At 35.0% G+C, this 18,549-nt stretch overlaps 1 protein-coding gene across 2 annotated transcripts; it reads right to left on the reverse strand.

The window, feature by feature from the left end:
- Nucleotides 1-692: 692 nt before the first annotated feature.
- Elovl7 (ELOVL fatty acid elongase 7) lies at nucleotides 693-17,579 on the reverse strand. Of its 2 annotated transcripts, none has more exons than XM_068295985.1 (6): nucleotides 16,984-17,579; nucleotides 3,198-3,335; nucleotides 2,222-2,329; nucleotides 2,075-2,155; nucleotides 1,062-1,523; nucleotides 693-992 (listed from the first exon to the last, which is right to left on the reverse strand). In XM_068295985.1, exons 1-6 carry the CDS (start codon nucleotides 16,984-16,986, stop codon nucleotides 789-791), a joined length of 996 nt encoding a protein of 331 aa, XP_068152086.1. In that variant the 5' UTR covers nucleotides 16,987-17,579; the 3' UTR covers nucleotides 693-788. The 2 variants fall into 2 exon arrangements, with proteins under 2 accessions (XP_068152086.1, XP_068152085.1); XM_068295984.1 differs by lacking the exon at nucleotides 16,984-17,579 and adding an exon at nucleotides 13,762-13,894.
- Between the last annotated feature and the right edge of the window lie 970 nt (nucleotides 17,580-18,549).

The following is an 18,549-nucleotide window of genomic DNA, read 5'->3' on the forward strand; positions in this document are numbered from 1 at the left end:
GTTAGCTTACGTAGCCGCCAAAATTAAATTGGAGATCGCCCCGAGAATTGAGTATCTTGACAACCATTGACATTGTTTATTAACAAAAAAAAAAAACCATATGTAGAAAGTAAATCATTTTGGTTGATCAGGCCAGAGCAAAAATCCCTAAGATTGATTAAAATCACTTGGCTTATTTGAATATGAATATTAATATTCGAGCGAAATTAATTTTTTCCTTTCAAAATTTAACTGTTTTTATAGCTTTACTAGAAATATTTCCAAAGAAAAAACTACTGCTGACTTTGAGTGAGCTTTTTTCTATTTTATGATTTGTTTTTTTTTTTTTGAATCTCGAATTTATTTATAAAATAAAAAACACATTTCTTTTCTTCAAAAAAAATCCAACATTAGAATAATATACACATAAGCTGGACAATGAGGACGACAGCAATGATATAGATTTGGATCATTTGAGCTTAAGTCATTTCTATTGCATTCATTGTGCATTTAGAAATAGAAAATATAAAATTCTGTTGCGGGGGAGGGGATAAGAAGCGATTGTCATGGATTGGATTTTAATGAGAATATGGTTTCCGTTTGTTTTTTTTTCCGTCTCTTGCTTAATTTCATGTTTTTTTTATTTTTTTTTTTTTTTTTTTGATTTGGCTTACAATTAGAATTACGCTTGAACTCCCTATGCTTATGCTTAATTTAATTTTACTGTAATTTTATTGTGTAAATGTAATTTAATTTAGATATTATTTCTTGTTTGGCTGGCTGGCTGGCTGGCGGCGGCATCGGCGACTTCATTTATTGCCTGCATTGACAAGGACACGTTGTCGCGTCGTGGATGAGTTCAGCGCTGGATTGCACATTTCCGTCGTGAATTTGGAGAATGTTCTTTGGAAGCCATTCTTCGTCAGCTGGCCGTTCTGTGGAGCAACGTCACCATCCTTAAGGGCCTTGGCATAACCATTGGCATGACCATTGGCCTTCACAGCCGATTTGTCCTGCAACAGAAAAATGATAAAGGAATCAGTTAAACCACACAAAACTTCAATTTTAAATTTGAGCTTTACCTTGCCATCACGCTTCACATAGGCACGCTTATAGAAATTCGAAAAGAGGAAATAGAACATGACCGCATGGGCGCCAATGAAATAGGCAAAACCAATGGGATAGTTGCAATCGTTTTTGAAGAACAATTGGAATGAATGCACCATGACTAGAACAAACTGAATCATCTGCAGCACAGTCAAGTATTTCTTCCACCACAAGTAACGCTGAACTTTGGGTCCCATGGCAGCCAGCATATAGTACGCATACATGAAGATGTGCACAAAGGTGTTGAGGAAGCCAAAGAATGTCGAATGGCCGCCAGGAGTGAATTTGACGCCCCACCATACCGAGACGGGCATAATACCATGATGAATCACATGCAAGGTCGACACCTGATCATAACGCTTGCGCATCACAAAGAAGAATGTGTCAAAGAACTCGGTGAACTTGGAGAAGTAATACCACCAGCAACCCTCAGCAGTCTGTTTCAAGAAATTACAACAAAAAGAAGAAAAATATAAATTAATATGACCTACTAATAAACTTGAACTATGTCTCTTTGTTAACTATCGTAATAACTTATCTTTGCATTAGTATTTGTTGCTAAAACTCATTAATTAAGTGCTCTAGTTAAAAATCTTTTGCTTTTGCAATGTCGTTGGCTTAAAATTTACTTCAAATATTATTTCTTTTCATTGACTAACGGCAACTGGTTCAAACATCTTTTCTATAGCTTTCTAACACGAACGATGAGGCCACTTTCTTTGGGTCATTTACCCAGTTAGATCAAAACGACACGTGAGGGTAGCAACACCTTACCATATCATCTTCATCTAGCCGGCCGGCCGGCTGGCTGGCTGGCTGGCTGACTGGGTGACCAATCTAAAGACAAACTCTTATAATTAGCATAAGAACCTGTCTCTCCGTCTTTTGCCAAAATCTCGAACTGGTTGCTTACATAAAATCTAAACCACAACGGGGCTTAGTTATTAGCTATTTCTATATATACATATGTATATATGTATATACTCACACGTATCGCTTGCGGCGAATTGGAATAGTCAACGGGCTCGCATCTCAGATTATAGCCATTCAACCAGCCACCTATGCAGGACTGTCAATCAAAAAAAGGGAATTCATTTAGTTTCAGATTTCAGTTAATTCAAGTTCAAGATTTTACCTCATAGAATAACCACGCACTGAACACAACCTGCGCCGCATTGTAGACAATCAAAATTTTCCGTAGTTCAAAAGGTTTTCTGTTTTCCATCAATTTTGGTCCAAGTACCTTTAAAAAGAAATTAACAACACAATAAACAATTAAAAATAAATGCATAAAATCTGATGTTTAAAGTTGGATCATCAATTTTAAAGATGTCTTTTTCTTCTCTATTGAAAAAACGCTGTTATAATTATCAAATCGTTCAAATTGACCGATTCAAAGATGTGTTTGATGTTGGTTGGTTGGTTTTTGTGACAAGTTCGTTGCCTAAGTCTTTTGTCTCATGGGGCTGCTGTGTATGTGCTTGTGTGTGTGTGTGGGGGCTATGTGAAAGTAAGTTAAATGCTTTTGTAAAACTAAGCAAACGTCTGTATATTGATAAATGTAAACCAATGCAAAGCTCAGAGACCTAAATAGAAATCGTTTGTCGATTATTGATTTTACAAAGGAAAAAGAAAAAAAAATTTTGCATAATCGCTGACGATTGGCCCTATTTTGAAGGCGTTTCAACACATACGATTCAAATTTTTCGCCATCTCGTCTGGCCATGAACTTTTTTCTTTTCTTCTTTTTTGCTTCCAGTTTGAGTTTGTCTTGAGTTGGAGTTGGGATGCCACATACATATGTAATAAAAATACCCAAAAACAAGTTTTATGAAAAGGATCCAATCACTGGGCTTCATCATTCGCTTTTAAGTTTTATTCCTAGCTAATCAAAAGCCTAGAATCAAGCTGGGTCTTTTTTTTCTGCCATCATTTTGTTCTGTTCTGTTCGTTTCATTTTATGCTTTGTGTCGAGAGCAAATTATCGTAAATTGAAGATGCTTTAAGTGGGTCCTATTTTTGGTCTTGGGGGTTTTTCCCTCAGCCAGGTAATTATTGATCTCAATAGTGTGTACTTCCCCCCCGATCGTCTATAGCTTGAGTTCTCTTACCTTCACGATATAGGCATATGTCAGACTGATGGCTATCGTTGGGAATGGCGAACTCATTAGCGGGTAGTCACGGGTACGCGGATCTGATTTATTGTCCATCAGATCCCGCCAGCCATCAGAGATTGTTGTGAGGTAATCCTGCAAACAAATGAAATCATAAAAGTTATAGTTGAAATTAGGCAAACACAACCCAAACAATAAAGTTAAGTAATAGCTCAGTTCAGATGTCAAATCAATAAAAATTAAAATAGCCGGTCGTCAGCAAATTTCAACACCGTTTTTCCGCCAAATCCGTCAATTTATGGTCAACAAAAGTTCAAAGCATCAACCAGTATATGGAGGGCGGACAGGCATAATGATTACATAGTTTAAGCCTTGGCTACACATTCTGGCGTTAAATGTGCTTTTAATTAAACAGGCTTTTAGACTCCGACTCCGTCTCTCTCTCTCTAACTCACTGACCATATCTGCAATAACCAGTCACTCCAAAAAAATAAAATCAAACAAATTCAACATGGCCTCTGCGGAAAAATTATACTGTTAAACAACATTCTAGTCGAATTTCCGTATGCCTTATGCAGTGCCCCGCCTCCCCTTCCATTCCTCTCATCAATCAATTGTCTGCTCAATAAAAACAATATATGTATGGCTAAAGTATAAAGAGAAGAAAAAAAAAAATCGAGTGCACCCGGCTTGGGGTTAATAAATGTCGAAATATATACATATATTGGATCAGTGGTGATTTGCTGACTTAGATATATTGCTAGAATGCACAGTAAGATGCAATGGAATAATTTTAATTATCATTGCAATGAAATTTAATACGTTAAACAAGTCAAGTTAATCGCTCTCGACTAACATGGGCGTCGATATTGTCGATTAATTGCATTTTTACTAATTAATCTCTCTCAAACTTGGCTATTTCATAAACAATAAAGCCAGGTTTCTATTTATTATATAATTATAAAAAAAAAACCTTATTAAAATTCATATAAGAACAATATAAGAAAGAGAAGAGAAGTTATTTTAACTTAAAATAAAAGGAAGTAACAAAATATTAATTGAGTTTAAAGTTAACTTTGGGATAATTCATAAAAAAAATGCGAATCAGGAATTGAAAATGAGTTGAAAGAAAGATTTAGCTTTAGTTTGCTTTCAAAATCTTTGTGCATCTGTTTTAGGTGCTAAAATGTTTTCATTTTAAGGCAAATTTTTGCAATTAAATGGTAAGAAAATTGTGTCTAATCATAGTCATTGGGGTATGTGGGTTAATTCCTGCTAGAAGACTACGCCTCTGGCCAAATTGTCTGCTCATCCATCAGAGCTGTCATGCAGAGGTATTTGCAGGTGAACAAGGAGTGACGAGACGATCAACGTTGGCTGGACCATTGGCAAAACAATGATCATTTGTCGCCTTGGCTACACACGCTAACTACGTCAGCAATTGCTTAGGCTGTGACTGACTGACTAACTGACTGACTAACTGACTGACTGACCAACTGACTGATCGAGCGTTGAAAGACAAGTCATGCCGTTTGCTTACTTCATTAATAAACAGTGTGTCTTGGCATTAAAGGCTAGAGCAATGAATTTTGCGACGGGGGTGGAGGTTGCAAGGGGAGGAAGCGCATAGCGGACTCTTCGATCGAATAATGGCAAACCGGGTGTGTCCAGACGGACACACAGAGTCGATGTAATGAGTATATGTAATTATTGGTTAGAGAACCGCAGCCACAATAATTTGGAGTCGCTTATTTTTGGCATTTCTATTTCCACGAATAAACTTTAGCCATTATGTGTGGCAAGAGTTTTCTTCTTCTTTTTGTTACTTTTCGTTGTGGCAACTTCTTGATAGCATTTTGCGTGGTAAGGCCCACGTGTCAGCAGCCGCAGCAACGATGACTGGCCAAACAAAAGAAACTTTAAATAATAAATCATGACGCAATGTTTGGTGAGGCGTAGCTGCACGGCATCCCCCTCCTTTTTCTCCCCTTTCCCTCTTCTACTTCTTAACTGACTTGATGGAATTGTCAAGTCAGGTGAGTCAGGGATTCACCCAAAAGTCTAACACGAACTTTGCTACCACTTTAGAGCGGAAGACAAATTTCCACAAATTTTTTGCTCGTTGATTGCATCTAATTAAGCTTTCGAGAGATTTTCACTTTTCACTCTGACAATGAATTAATTGAATTTAATAATATCAACTAAAGGGTTTCCCCCCAAATTGGGCAGATGGATATGCATTACATATTTTTTGTTTCTTAACTACTTCCGCCCAGTTGGATGGGAGATCTAGGGCTTATTATGCGAGATATATATCATCTGCAGCTTTCACACTGTGCTTCTTCTTCCTGGCTAGTTATTAACTATTTACTTACTGACGTAGGTCAGCAACAAGTGTGTAAATTTCACATATAATTTATGCCATTTGATTAAGGAAAATTACTAGCGATGAGCGTCATAAAAAATAAAGAAAGAAAGAAAACAATAACAACAAAACACGTTTTATTATTTACACCAGAAGACAGAGAGGGAATGAGAAAGAAAGAGAGAGAGAGAGAGAGAGATAGAGAAGTGCAACATTAAGGTGAAAATGATATGTATTTAACACGCATTTAACTGCAGTCAGCGTCGTCGGTCACTAAGTGCAATTAAATTTAATTAATCCAGTGTTTGTTTTAGTTTAGCTAAGTTTGCCACACTTGGCCACTTTATTTGTTGTGTGTGTGTGTGTGTGTGTAATTACCAATCTGAACATATCTCTCTAAATAAGTGAACTAGATTCTCCAAGTGCATTTCCGTGTGCTATCTAATTAAAGTTGTTAACTGCGTGGAATGTGCGCAAATTGTTTCAGTTTTGAGGTATTATTATTTATTTTTTGGTTTCACAGAGGAAGTCAGAATAGCCGGAACTGTATGGAATTCCTAGGAAATTATAACAAATTTGGCGAACCAGTTTGACTATTTTTCTCCTATCTTAGCAAATCAAAAGACTTAAGACACATACTTTTATTGTGGGTGAGAGAATATGACAAGTCATCATACATACATATGAACTCCTCTCTTTCTCTCTTGCTTTGTATCAAGTTACAGTTCATTTAACTTTTTTACACCAAGTTGTGAACAACAATTTGCCACATAAATTCACGCCCAAACAGTTTGACAGTCATTGGATAATAAAACAATCTTTTGAATCAACTCAAATAAATGAACAAATTGCAAATGCTTAACACATTTGATTTTAAATTGAATCTATAGACAAATAAAACCATTTAAAGTCGATTTATTGTTTCTTCAAAATAATGCGCAATATGTTGAGAACTAAATATGCCATAAAAATAATTTTTGTTGTTATTGCTGTTGTTGTTGTCTGGGTGGGCAAAATTTCCCCAAAACACCAAAAGATGATAGAAATGGCAAGGTGAAATAAATAAAGGTGATATGATATGAGTTTATCTGCTTTTTGTTTGAAACTCCTCACTCAGTTTGTTGAACTTATATTTTAGACAACCAAAAGTGTCGATAAATAACCGGTATTAAAAACACACACACACACACACACACAGACAAACAATATGGACTAAGGCATAAATTTGGATTATAATGCAGTATATAGTATATATTTGAGATGTGTCTTCTGGCGAAATGTTCGATCTGAAAATGGAATCTTTGCTTGGATTAATCTTCATCTTAATTAAGGCATTGCCACCTATGACTATCTAAATCTAAAGTCATCTCTGTCCATGTGTGTGTGTGTGTATTCGTTTGGCAATCGATTTCGTCAATTCATGCTGATGTGCTGACTCTGTCAGAATTTTGGTTTGTTTTTTGTTTTCTTTGTGTGTGTGTGTGTGTGTGTGTGTTTGTGTTTTTCCCTTGTCTCTCTTGTGTGGACTTTGATCGGGCAAATATGAGCAGTTAAAAATGTGTTGTATTTGCTATTACATAAAGCTACCAATCGTTGGTCAGTTTGCGTAAGCCGACAGTCCAGCCAGCCAGCCAGCAGCCACAGCATCTTTAAGAGCGGCTGACCCTTTTTTTTTTTTTTTTTTTTGGTTTCTTCTTCTTCATTTTTATTTCGCTTTCTTTGGTTCACACGCGCAGCGCCAAATGCTTTCCCAAAAACCCCACAAAATTGTTGCTTCCGTCAAAGCGGCAAGTGTAAAAAGATATTTGTAATTGTGTTTTGTTGTTGTTGCTGTTAGTTTATGATTGTTGTTTCTATTGCCGCTGCTGCTGCTGCTGCGTTACATTTTAACGCTTCATCATGCGACCCATAAAAAGACAAGCCAAGTCCAAGCTCTGTGCCAACAAATGAGTGAACAATTTTACTAAGCCAATGATTGGTGGCACAGCTGATGCTGCTGCTGCTGCTTCTGCTGCCTCGGTTGCTGCTACTGCTGACCAAATGATGACCATTCATCATCTTTGTATGACTATGGCGACATCAGTCGCAACGACTGACTGGCTGACCCATTGACTAAGCTCGCCCAGACAATAAAGGTTTGCATTTAACTTGCCTTGCTTGGATTGCGACAAATTGTTCCCGCTAATGTGTTGCCAGTGACTGTGTAATAAGCATTTGGCTTATGAGATGCCAAAAAAACAAAAAAAGTGGCAGCCACTTTGCCTATAATTGCATTGATAGTTGTTTTCACCCTCCCTCTCCCCCGCTTAGCTTAGGCAAATTAGAAGGCCAAGATAAGTGTTAATCTAAAGGCCTGGCAAAGATGTCAAAACCTAATGAATTAAGAATTGCCAATAAACTATAATGTTGTGTCTTGTAATAAGGGCAAATATTCATATTCATATATAAACTGTTGGCTTAAACCCAAGCTCAAAGGTTACTCCAGAAGGTGAAAAACAGTCGAAACATGAAAGTATTTTTTGGCCTGTTCACGTCCTCGATTCCAAGTGTTCTTGTGGGAAACGGAATTTATATCTGTTTCGACAACAGAATCGGTAATAATTTTAATTCCCTTCCAAATTATTTTCCTTTAGTTCAATAGAACTAAAAGTAATTGCAAAAAGTTATACCAAATTCATGAAAATTAGGCCTTTTGAATATTTTTCTATTACTCTCCAATATATTGATTTTTGTCACAATTTGCATTCGAGAACTAAATACAGTAGAAACTGGTTATAACGACGTTCAAGGGATCGACGTCGTTTTCGTCGTTATATCCTAAAGATGTACTAACCGGAGGCCCTTTTATATAAGTTTGTATTGGGACTAACCAATCACTCATCGAACTTTAGTCGCTATAACTGGACGGACGTTATAACCCGATTCTACTGTAATCATAAAACTTGGCAACTCTGTAACCTCAAATAGCAGACGAAACAAAAATGTTACGAATTCAAAATAAGATGTGAAAACGAAAACGAAGGCAAGTTCGAAAATGGTAAGAAGTTGCAATAGATTCACTTTTGAAATCGATTCGAGAATATTGAATATTAGTTGATCAATTTCCTATATATACATATATATGTATGTGTATATATAATATAGATTCATTCATTCTGATTTACTTTCCTTTTTGTTTTAACTTAATTCGGTCAAGAATTCATTTATTAGCATATTGAACTGAATTAATTTATTGTAAATGCTTTGCTTTAATTTTAATCGGCAAATTCCAATTAAATTTTAAATTTTATGGCGATTTGAAAATGTTTTTGTACTCCAAACTTAAAACATAAAGGAGTTTAATGATAGTAAAAATCAAAAACTTGTTTAAACTTATTGTTTAAACTGATTGATTTACTCTATTGATAAACAAAAAATATACGAAAAATTTGCATAAAATGTCAAGTTAACAAATTCATTCACTGCAGTTTCCAAGCCAATAATAAATTTTACCTAATTTGACCTAAAAATGAATCAATGGCCTGAAGATGAACAGAGAAATTGCCAATACGCATTCAAAGGCAAATGTTAAACATTTGTTTGTTGATCTGCCAATAAGTCAACAACAACAAACAGAAAGAGAGAGACAGAAAGCAATTAAATTATCAACAGTCAAATGACAGCAGCAACACACAATCCAAACGCCAGCAACAGCCACAAAAATGTTATTAACACTTTACAACATGTTGGCAATTAATTAAATCAAGCATCCAAAAAGCTGTCTAAAACCCATAACCCAAACCCAAACTCAAACTCAAAGCCAAAACCCAGTTTGAGACCGGACAATAATAATAATTATAATCTAACCCAAAATTGAATTTTTTGTTTGAGGATTGACATGGAGAGTGGAGGAGGAGGAGGAGGAGGAAGAGACTGATGGGTTTGTTGACGGTGCTTAGGGGCTTGGGTCTTTGGCTAGGGGTGTTGGCCGAGGGAAGATGCTTGGTAGCTTGGCAAAAAAAATAATACAAAAATGAGACGATAAAGGTGTTGAAGCCAACGGCAATGAGATGAAGTAACAAACAGACGACACAACACAATCCAAATTTTGTTTTGTAGTGTGTGTGTGTGTGTGTGTGTGTGTATTTCTCTGCAAGGCCAACCAGCTAAATAGTCGTTGGTTTGAGCTGGGGAGATTGGGGATTTTTACTTATCGCTTTTATTTTGTAAATTTTTTGGCAAAACTGCTACGACTAAATAATAAGTATATTTCTCAGTTGATTTTTAATTTGATTTATATTTTTAATGGGTTTTTGTTTCTCTCCTTTTTACATAAGCGCAAGTGTCATCTGCCAAGTGAAGTGATGTCCGATGCGGCACTAAGCAATTACTATGGTTTCCCCATTTGTATAATCACAATTGTCTCTCTCTCTCTCCTAAGAAACACTTTTACTTTTCATTTTCTCCCTTTGCATTCCCTCTCTCTCTCTCTCACTCTCTATCTCTTTGACTTGCTGGTTTAAAAGAAGAAAAGGGCCAAAAACTGGTTTTAAATCATTCAAATTGGTTATTGCACTTAATGATTTTTGATCATTTTTCAAAAAAATAGAAATAAAATAAACCAAATTTCAAGTAAAAATCAATGAAAAGAAACCATGAATAGCCAAAGAAACTAAGAAAAGCACAGAGAGAAGAGAGAAAGAAAGAGGGAAAAATAAAACAAAAAAAAAAAAAAACAGCGAACCTGCGCAACATAAAAATCAATTTATAGGTCAAGTTGAGCTCACACACACACTCAAACACAGTGTATAGAAAGAGAAGACTATATAATATGGGTGTGTGTGTGTGTGTGTGTGTGTGTATTAAGCCAACATTCAGGTTCAGCTGGAGACTTTTACTCAAATGCCAGCCTCAGCGGCATCTTGTCTAATAAGACAAGACTTATGCAATCTTTATGGGAGTCGGAATCGAAGTTGTGCATATGCAGGGGCGGACTAACCCATGTGTGAGGCTTCAATACTAATGGCCAGCAAAGTTTTATAAGCCAAGGGATGATCTTTAAACTCATTTTATTAATTTTGATCTTGCCATTTGATTTGGATTTATTGTTTATTGACTTTCAAGTCTTCTTTTTGTTAATGAAAAGAGACAAAAACTTTGTAGAATCCTTTTGAGGCTTTAAAAATCTAATATCCCTTTTTATGAATATCTGATTGATGCAGAACCTTTGACTCTAAATAAACCTGAAATCATCATCAGAATTTACTTTAGCAAAGTTCCAAAGTTTTTATCTACAAGTTTGATTTGAAAGTTATCATACATTTGAATATCTTTTAAATAAAACGAACTTTAATCTGGTTTTGCCCTTAATCTATTTTAGACAGAAGACTATTATTTGAAATAAACAAAACTAAGCAATTTAGGATTTCGAAAACCCAAATCCTTCATCCTTGATGCTGGCCTATCATTCTATATAATTGTATTTGTCTATATATCAAAATAAACCCTTTAACTTTAAACAAAAAGTCATTTTATTACATGGAATCGAATTGGCCAACTTGAGTTCACTATTTAGAACATTCTCTTCATAATGTCGTCATTATAGTTAATAAAGATTAAAATAAGCTGAATTTTCTAATATATTAAAGATCAGAATTCATATAGACACTTGAAAGGGAGACCCTCAATGACGGACCTGCTAATATATGTTTATATGGCATTTGTTTAAAAAAATTTGTTAACGAATGTTAGTAAATGGAAAGCGAAGCATAAAATCATTGATCATATCATATCCCAAAATGCAGCAGTTGCTGATGTTTCTCATTGTTGGTGTTGTTGGTAATGTGTGGGTCAAGTTGAAAAATGCAGCAAGTTTATTTACTTTCAACAATCACTCAAGCGACTTGCACGCGACCAAAAACGCATAAGTGTCTAAGACGCTAGACGATTTCATAATAGACTGAAGACACAACAGCAACAGCAACACCAACAACAACAACCCATATGATGCACTAGCAGGTGTGTGTGTGTGTGTGTTTGTGTTACCGTGAAGACTTGATGCCTGCCTGACTCCTCAAGCAACTAAATCGCATTAATTTGGCAATCAGATGTGTTTTTTTTTTTTTCTGTTTTCCTTCTCTCTTTTGGAGTCCGGCTTGGCGTTGGCCTAAAATACCAAGTAATTGGTGCAAGACATTTGCTGCTGCTGCCGCTGCTACTCATAGGAAGCCCGTCGACATTTTTGTGCTTTGCTTTTTGATCCGCTCGCTGAACGTGCGCGTTTCAAGTTGCAAGTTGTTTGGGTCTTTTTTTTTTTTTGTTTGTAATGATTAAGTTTAGCTAAATTGTCAAGTCCACAGGTGCAAATAAGCAAAACTTATGCCCCGGCTTAGGTGCGTAAGTCGATTTTGAAAGCCTTCAAGATACAGGTAGAGATAAAGAGAGAGAGGGAGGAGACTGATATAATATTTACAGCTGACTCATGCCACACACTCAATATTTAACAAATATGTATGCTCTGTCAGTGTGTGTGTGTGTGTGTGCATTCAGGTTATGTACCTCATGAATTCAGGTTGATTTTAATACTATATGTATATACCAACAACAATTACAACACGGGCATCGATTATTTGTTTCACTCATCATCATCATCTTAATTAATGGCTATTGAATAAAGAATGCAATGACTTTTGTAAAATTTTCAGTATTTCTCAATTTGCATACGTTTCCCCCTCACACCTTTCACATTATAATGAAGTTCCGTAATCTAAGTGGCATGTAAGTTCTTTAACATTTAGCCTATAAAACAAATTTAGTTCATTAAACTAAACAGACTAATTCAATGGCGGAAGGCAATTTCAGTTCAAGTGCTTTGAAATTAAAATCGAGGCCTTGCGATTTGTTCAAATATGTGAAAACGAATTGCAAATATTTAGAACATTCTTTCTTCGAGGTTTTCTAAGTATTGCACCTTTTTGAATAAATAAAACAAACTTTGCTTAGACTACATACTAGGCAACAAGAAACGAAGCGAGAAATAAACTTGAGCTTGATTTTCTAAACTAATTTGCATTCTTAAGTTATTTTGCTTATTATTAGTTTAAAGTGCTTCCATTACATCAATAAGAGTTTGAGTTTATTTTTTGAAATAGACCAAAATTTACAAACAATTTTTCTACCGTATGTGAATACTGAGTCACAATTTTAAGTCGTAGGAAACTCAAATATTCTTAACTAAGACTTCTGCCCTTAATTTCCAATATGTCATCATCAAATCACACAATTCGATCCAGTCAAGGTTAAGACACCTGATCTAAAAGCATCAAAATTGTCTATTCTTTTATGGGGCGTGAAATATAGTTTCTCAAATGTCAGGAAATCGATTTCGAAATTCGAAAATCTGATAATTTATAATATAAAATGGTATTATACCATTAATTCTTAGTTTATCCCCAAGTGATCTCCATTTGAAACTGAAAAATGAGTTTGAACTCGATTGATGTTAATAAATGTCATGAATCTAAAAGATTTCAAGTCATGGGCGGCACAAAAAGTATTGAAGAACCACAAAGCAAATCAGCAGACTTTGATAAAGAATCCATATCTCCAACGCTTTCTAGAAGTTGGGAGTTCCAACTAAGGTCGAAACATATTTTGGGCTTACACTCGTTTATAAAAAGATTTTGCTTTAAACTTCTTAAATATCTTTAGCAGAAAAATAAAGTTGTTTTCACTTTGTTCTTAACTAGTTTTTGACTAATACATATATAAAATAATATAAATTAGATTTTATTTCACCGACTTTCATTAATTTCATTCAAACAAAGCCTTCTCACTTTTTCATATGTATTTCTATTTTTTTCATACAATTTTCATAAGTTCATAATAAAGTAAACAATAAAGTAAAATATCTTCTTCCAAAGATCGGAACGACGAAAAATATCAATTTACTTCAAAGTCTTTCTAGGCAAAGTAAAAACCTTTAATTAAAATTTATTATTATTTTTTATCTGTATTCAGATTTTCAACAAGCCAAAGTCCTTAGCTTATTTTACGTTTAGAAATTCTACAAAATTGTTTAATTCCTACATAATTTTTCCAAAACAAAAAGAAATCTTGGAAAAACTATTTATTTAATTTGGTCATCTTATTGACTAGAATTTATCTTTATTGAATTTAATTCTAATAATCTTTAATTGTTTTGCTAATGTCACTTACTTCGATTTCAATCAGAGTAATAGTCCGATAAGAGTCAAGAAACATTATCACTATATTTGATTCACACACACACCCGGAGAGTCCACACGTTTCTTTTGCCTATTCTCATGTATGTATGTATGTATGTGTGTATGCTATCAGTAGTTTTTCATGGCTTTTTTTTAGCACTTGACTGCGATATGGGAGAGCGAAGTAAACGAAAAAAAAAACAACAAATTGTTAACTAGATAAACCAAGAGACACGCACCGAGACAACTCGCACACAAGCTCAATGTTAGACAATAAACCTTTGAACAAATGGCTTTATTATTGCAAAATGCAACAGCTTCTAGACTACCTGAATATAAGTATATATATTTACTGGTATTTTATTTATTTATGTATTTTTTGTTTCGCTTATGAGTTAGTTCTCTGCTGGATGCATTTGAACAATATTGCGTATACGCCAACAACACCCAATGGAAGCGATCGAGTTCAAGTCACATGCGGTAAATTTTATCTCTCTCTCTCTAGTGTCCCGCTCTCTCTGTCTCTCGGGAAACAGCTGAGAGTCAATTTTGAGTGGAATTTCGTTAAAAGGGGTAAGAGGGGGGGAATTATTGTTGTCGGCAGCGTCAACGTCAACGTTAACTATCTATCTAATGTGGCTTACAATGCCTGCAAGCAAATTGTCTGATTAAAAGCAATTTTTTTCTTTTTTTATTATGATTACTCGGTTGAGTTGGCGATGGCTGCGCAGTTTGGCGGCTGGGTGGCCAACTGGCCTAGTAAAATTTTAGCCAGCGCCTTTGCACTTTTCAGTGTCAACGACAACAGCAACAACAATAACATCAGCAACATCATCAACATCAGCAATAACAGTTGAAAGATTCACCAAAAATGTGGCAAAATCAAAAAAGGAAGGTGTAATAATTATTGTGTAAGAAGTGGCCAAAGAAAAATACCAAAAAGAAGAGATGAAAAACAGACACACACACACACACACACAGACACACTTATTCTCATACTCACATACTCCAACAAGTCAAAGATTTGAATAAATTTGTAAACTTATTTTTTGTTTTTTCTGTTTTTTATTTTTTGTATAAATGGTGCAATGTTGCTAAGCTTGAATCATTAGCCAGCGGCAAAAAAGGGGTTTGGATTGGATTGGTTAACCGAAAAAAAACAAAAACAAAAAAGTATTTTCGAATTTGCAGACAAGCCAAAAAATGTTGAATGAATATGAAAATCACTTGATTTCTACACAATCAACATCGACAGCAGCAACAGCAACAGCAACAGCAACAGCAGATTCAATGATGAGTAGAAATTAAACAAATATCGTTAAACCATTTGACTAACCGACTACGCAATACCTTGCAAATTCCTCAACAACAAATGCCATTTGCAGGCCTCTAGCTATCATTAATCTTGCAATCTTACTAATTTGATCTTAACGACTTAAATAAGTCTAAATATAAATGTAAACTGCAGATTACTATGCAGACACGTCAGTGGCGGATCTAGACCCAAATAGGGTGTTTTAGAGAACCTTAAGAAATTAGAAAAAGATATGATCAAAAGGTTCTGAAATAATTTCCATTTCCTTGTTGTATACATGGACTCTAAGGGCAGAGTAGCTAAAACAAATGAAGTGAAAACAAGATGAGAAATAAACGAAAGGAATGAAAACAGCAAGACAAAGCGAACAACAAAAACATTGCAACAAGTTATTGTTGTTGTTGCTGTTGCTGTTGCTAGTAGTGGCTGCTGCAATCCGAAGACCCGATCCAAGATTCGAATGTTGGCCATGAAACGATATCATTTCACTTGTTTCATTAAGCAAGAGAGCTCCTTTTTGCTGTATCCCCCCATTGCAGGTTTTAACTTGAGTTAAATATTGTTTGAATTCAAGGTCAGTAGCCAATGCATTGATTGCCTTTTGCATTTCCGTGTGAAATGTTGTCAAGCCAGCTTCATATTCCTACAGATCGACAGACAGAGAGACAGTCAGACAGACAGAGAGATCTTCTGACGGCGGCCTCCCAATTCTCCAAATGTTCATTTAGCCTTCACTTGACCACGACAATACACATACATACATATATATGATTGCCATAAAAATCATAGTCTAAATGCTATAACTTGCTTTAGTTGCATTTTCAAGTGCGAATATCTTTAGCAAAACAAAGTCGCGTTGAAAGCAAAACCAAAGAAAAATAAGGTAACAAAAGCGTCAAAAGGTCTGCGCTTGGCAAAAACTTTCCATATACCAAAAGACATTGGAAACTTTCTGATAATTTGTACTTGAGAAAAACCAGCAAACGTTTTAGTTTTTCTCATGAAATAAAAACAAAAAACACGACAGAATTCATACACTATACATCAAAAATGACAGGCTCAATCAATGAGTATTTAAGGAAATGTAATGGAAATTTATAATAATTATATTAAGTGAGATTCATTAACGGGGAAATAAGTTCCATTCACTTATTAAATAATCAATCTTCAAGTATTCATCTTGAGCACTGAAAATCGTGTGGATATGTCTAAATGAAAATAACAAAAAAAGCAAAACACAAAAAACCAGTGGGAGATGAGTAATTTGTGCAATTGAATGGAAACCCCAAAGATCGCTGGCATGCAAGTCAGCAGGGAGTATGATGAGGGGAAAGGCACAAGGGGCAAGAAGGGCAAGAGGGACGAAGAAGAAAATCGCCAAAGTTGTAATCATTCAAAAAAAATTATAGACTAGTAATATAAAATTTAAGTATTCCTATGAAATTTCCATTAGAATAATGTAATGCAAATTCTAAAACCATTTATTACGCAAAACATTTAATACACTGAGAGAAAAGCGTTTCGAATTTCACGAAATTACATTTCATCCCTAAAATTACAGACTTATGAACTTCTAAAATTGAACTCAATCTGTTGAGATTCGATTTTTAATTTTAAATTTTAGAAAAAAAAAAACAAAACTAAACTTTAGTTACCCAAATACTTGGTTAATTTAAATATTAAACCAGTTCAAGTTTTTTTTTTCCAATTAGTTTAACATATTTTAACTCTTTGGCTTGCTAACATTTCCTGTTTCGATATCAATTAGAAAACATTAAGTCAATTTAATAAATGCAATAAATTTGCAATTTTAAAACTCTTTGAAATTTCTTAATATTCTGCACACATAACTTTTAAAATATTCAATTAATTACAATTTTCCTTCCTTCTTGAACTTACCATTTTGAAAAAGTTTTATTTCGTTTGTTTCGTTTTGTTTAGGCACTTGAAATTTTGATTTTCTCTAAAGAATTTCAAAAATATTCACTTTAGATTTTTGTTGTTTTATTTTTCGATATATTGAACAAAAATTCGGTGAACAATTTAGAATTAATCACTATCTTCGTTGATCAAAACGGGGAACAGGGTGAATTTGATGGCGGTGGTGGTGGTGGTGCAGCTGGTGGTGTTGGTGGTGTTTATTTTAGTTAGCGGGCACAAGTCAATTTGTTTCGTTTTGAAGATTTCCACACATTTGATTAACCATATCCTACTATAATTTTTGATTATTAATCGTTATTGTTGTTGCTAAATGTTTTCATTGATTATACACGCGCGGCAATTTTTAAAGCATGTTTTTCTTTCTCTTCGTTTAGAAAATTTGTTGTCGTTTTTATATATTTTTTTTTTTTTTTTTGTTAAAAAAATGTGTTAACTAAATCACAATCGGATATGCTGCTAAGTCCGCCGCTCTGTGATGGGGACTCGGACTGGATTGGGGACTGAACTGGACTGGGTCGAACTCTACGTTTTGTACATTCAAATCAAAAAAACTGAAATAAGTTTGATTTCACGCTGACGCTTTACTTTTATACGAGGTAGCGACAGCGCCACTGACGGCGACGGCGACTGCGACAGCGGCAGCGGCAGCATCAATGTTGAGTTTAGGTTTTTTTTTTGTTTTTCGGTGAGCGTGCGCAACAGCCGAAGCAATGGCAAAGCTTTCGGGCCATAATATTCTGAGCGCAGCAACAGGTTGTCCAGCTTTTGTCTCTGTGTGTGTGTGTGTGTGTGTGTGTTAGCTCTCACTCAGTCGCTGCTGTTGCTGCTGCTGACTGTGCGTTTGCGCAAGGATGCTGCTGCTGACGTCGACAGCAACTCATTTTTTTTCAGCCCTTTGGATTTTGATTTCGTTTTCGGTTTATCTTGGTGGGATTTTTGCTAGTGTGTGTGTGTGAGTGTGTGTGTGTGTGCTTTCTCACACATAACATCAAAGTGCAATGCTAATTATTATACATTTTTACTACTTTGGGGGCGGTTAAGAATTTGTTTTTTTTTTCGTTTTTGTTGGTTTTAGCAGCCAGATGATTGCATGGGACAAAGTTCTAACTCAGAGATACAGCTAGAAAAAAACGTTAGTTAAACTCTTACAAGCATTTAAATTAAAGAATTGTGCAAAATGCAAAGGAAAAACATTAATTTAATAGACAACATTAAGCAAAAAAAAAAAAAAAAAGGTAGCCCCTCCTCTAATGAAGACTAGCCAAACGAATGCGATTTCTATGCACACTTTCTATACCCTATAGATAGGGAATGAGTGAGAGGTATATCAGGTTGAGAGATAATACTCAAACCCCAGATTTTCATTTTCTATATCTTCATTTAGCTCATATATAAGTTATAGAACTCCAAATATGTGAAATAATATAGAAAATGGTATAACTATTCCCTTCCTGTAGCCTTAGATTTATGCACTGTAATTATATGGAATAAAAAACTATTGGTTATTAAGCCGATTCTACACTT

This window comes from Drosophila tropicalis, unplaced genomic scaffold (genome assembly GCF_018151085.1).
Source record: "Drosophila tropicalis isolate 14030-0801.00 unplaced genomic scaffold, ASM1815108v1 contig_859, whole genome shotgun sequence".
NCBI classification, from domain to species: domain Eukaryota; kingdom Metazoa; phylum Arthropoda; class Insecta; order Diptera; family Drosophilidae; genus Drosophila; species Drosophila tropicalis.

Coding starts and splice junctions, on each gene's coding strand:
- Elovl7 (XM_068295984.1), bottom strand. CDS start 13,806: ATGTTTCTTGACTCTTATCGGACTATTACTCTGATTGAAATCGAA. Junction 2,330..3,197: donor CATATGCCTATATCGTGAAG/GTAAGAGAACTC, acceptor TTCTTTTTAAAG/GTACTTGGACCAAAATTGAT. Junction 2,156..2,221: donor GTGCGTGGTTATTCTATGAG/GTAAAATCTTGA, acceptor TTTGATTGACAG/TCCTGCATAGGTGGCTGGTT.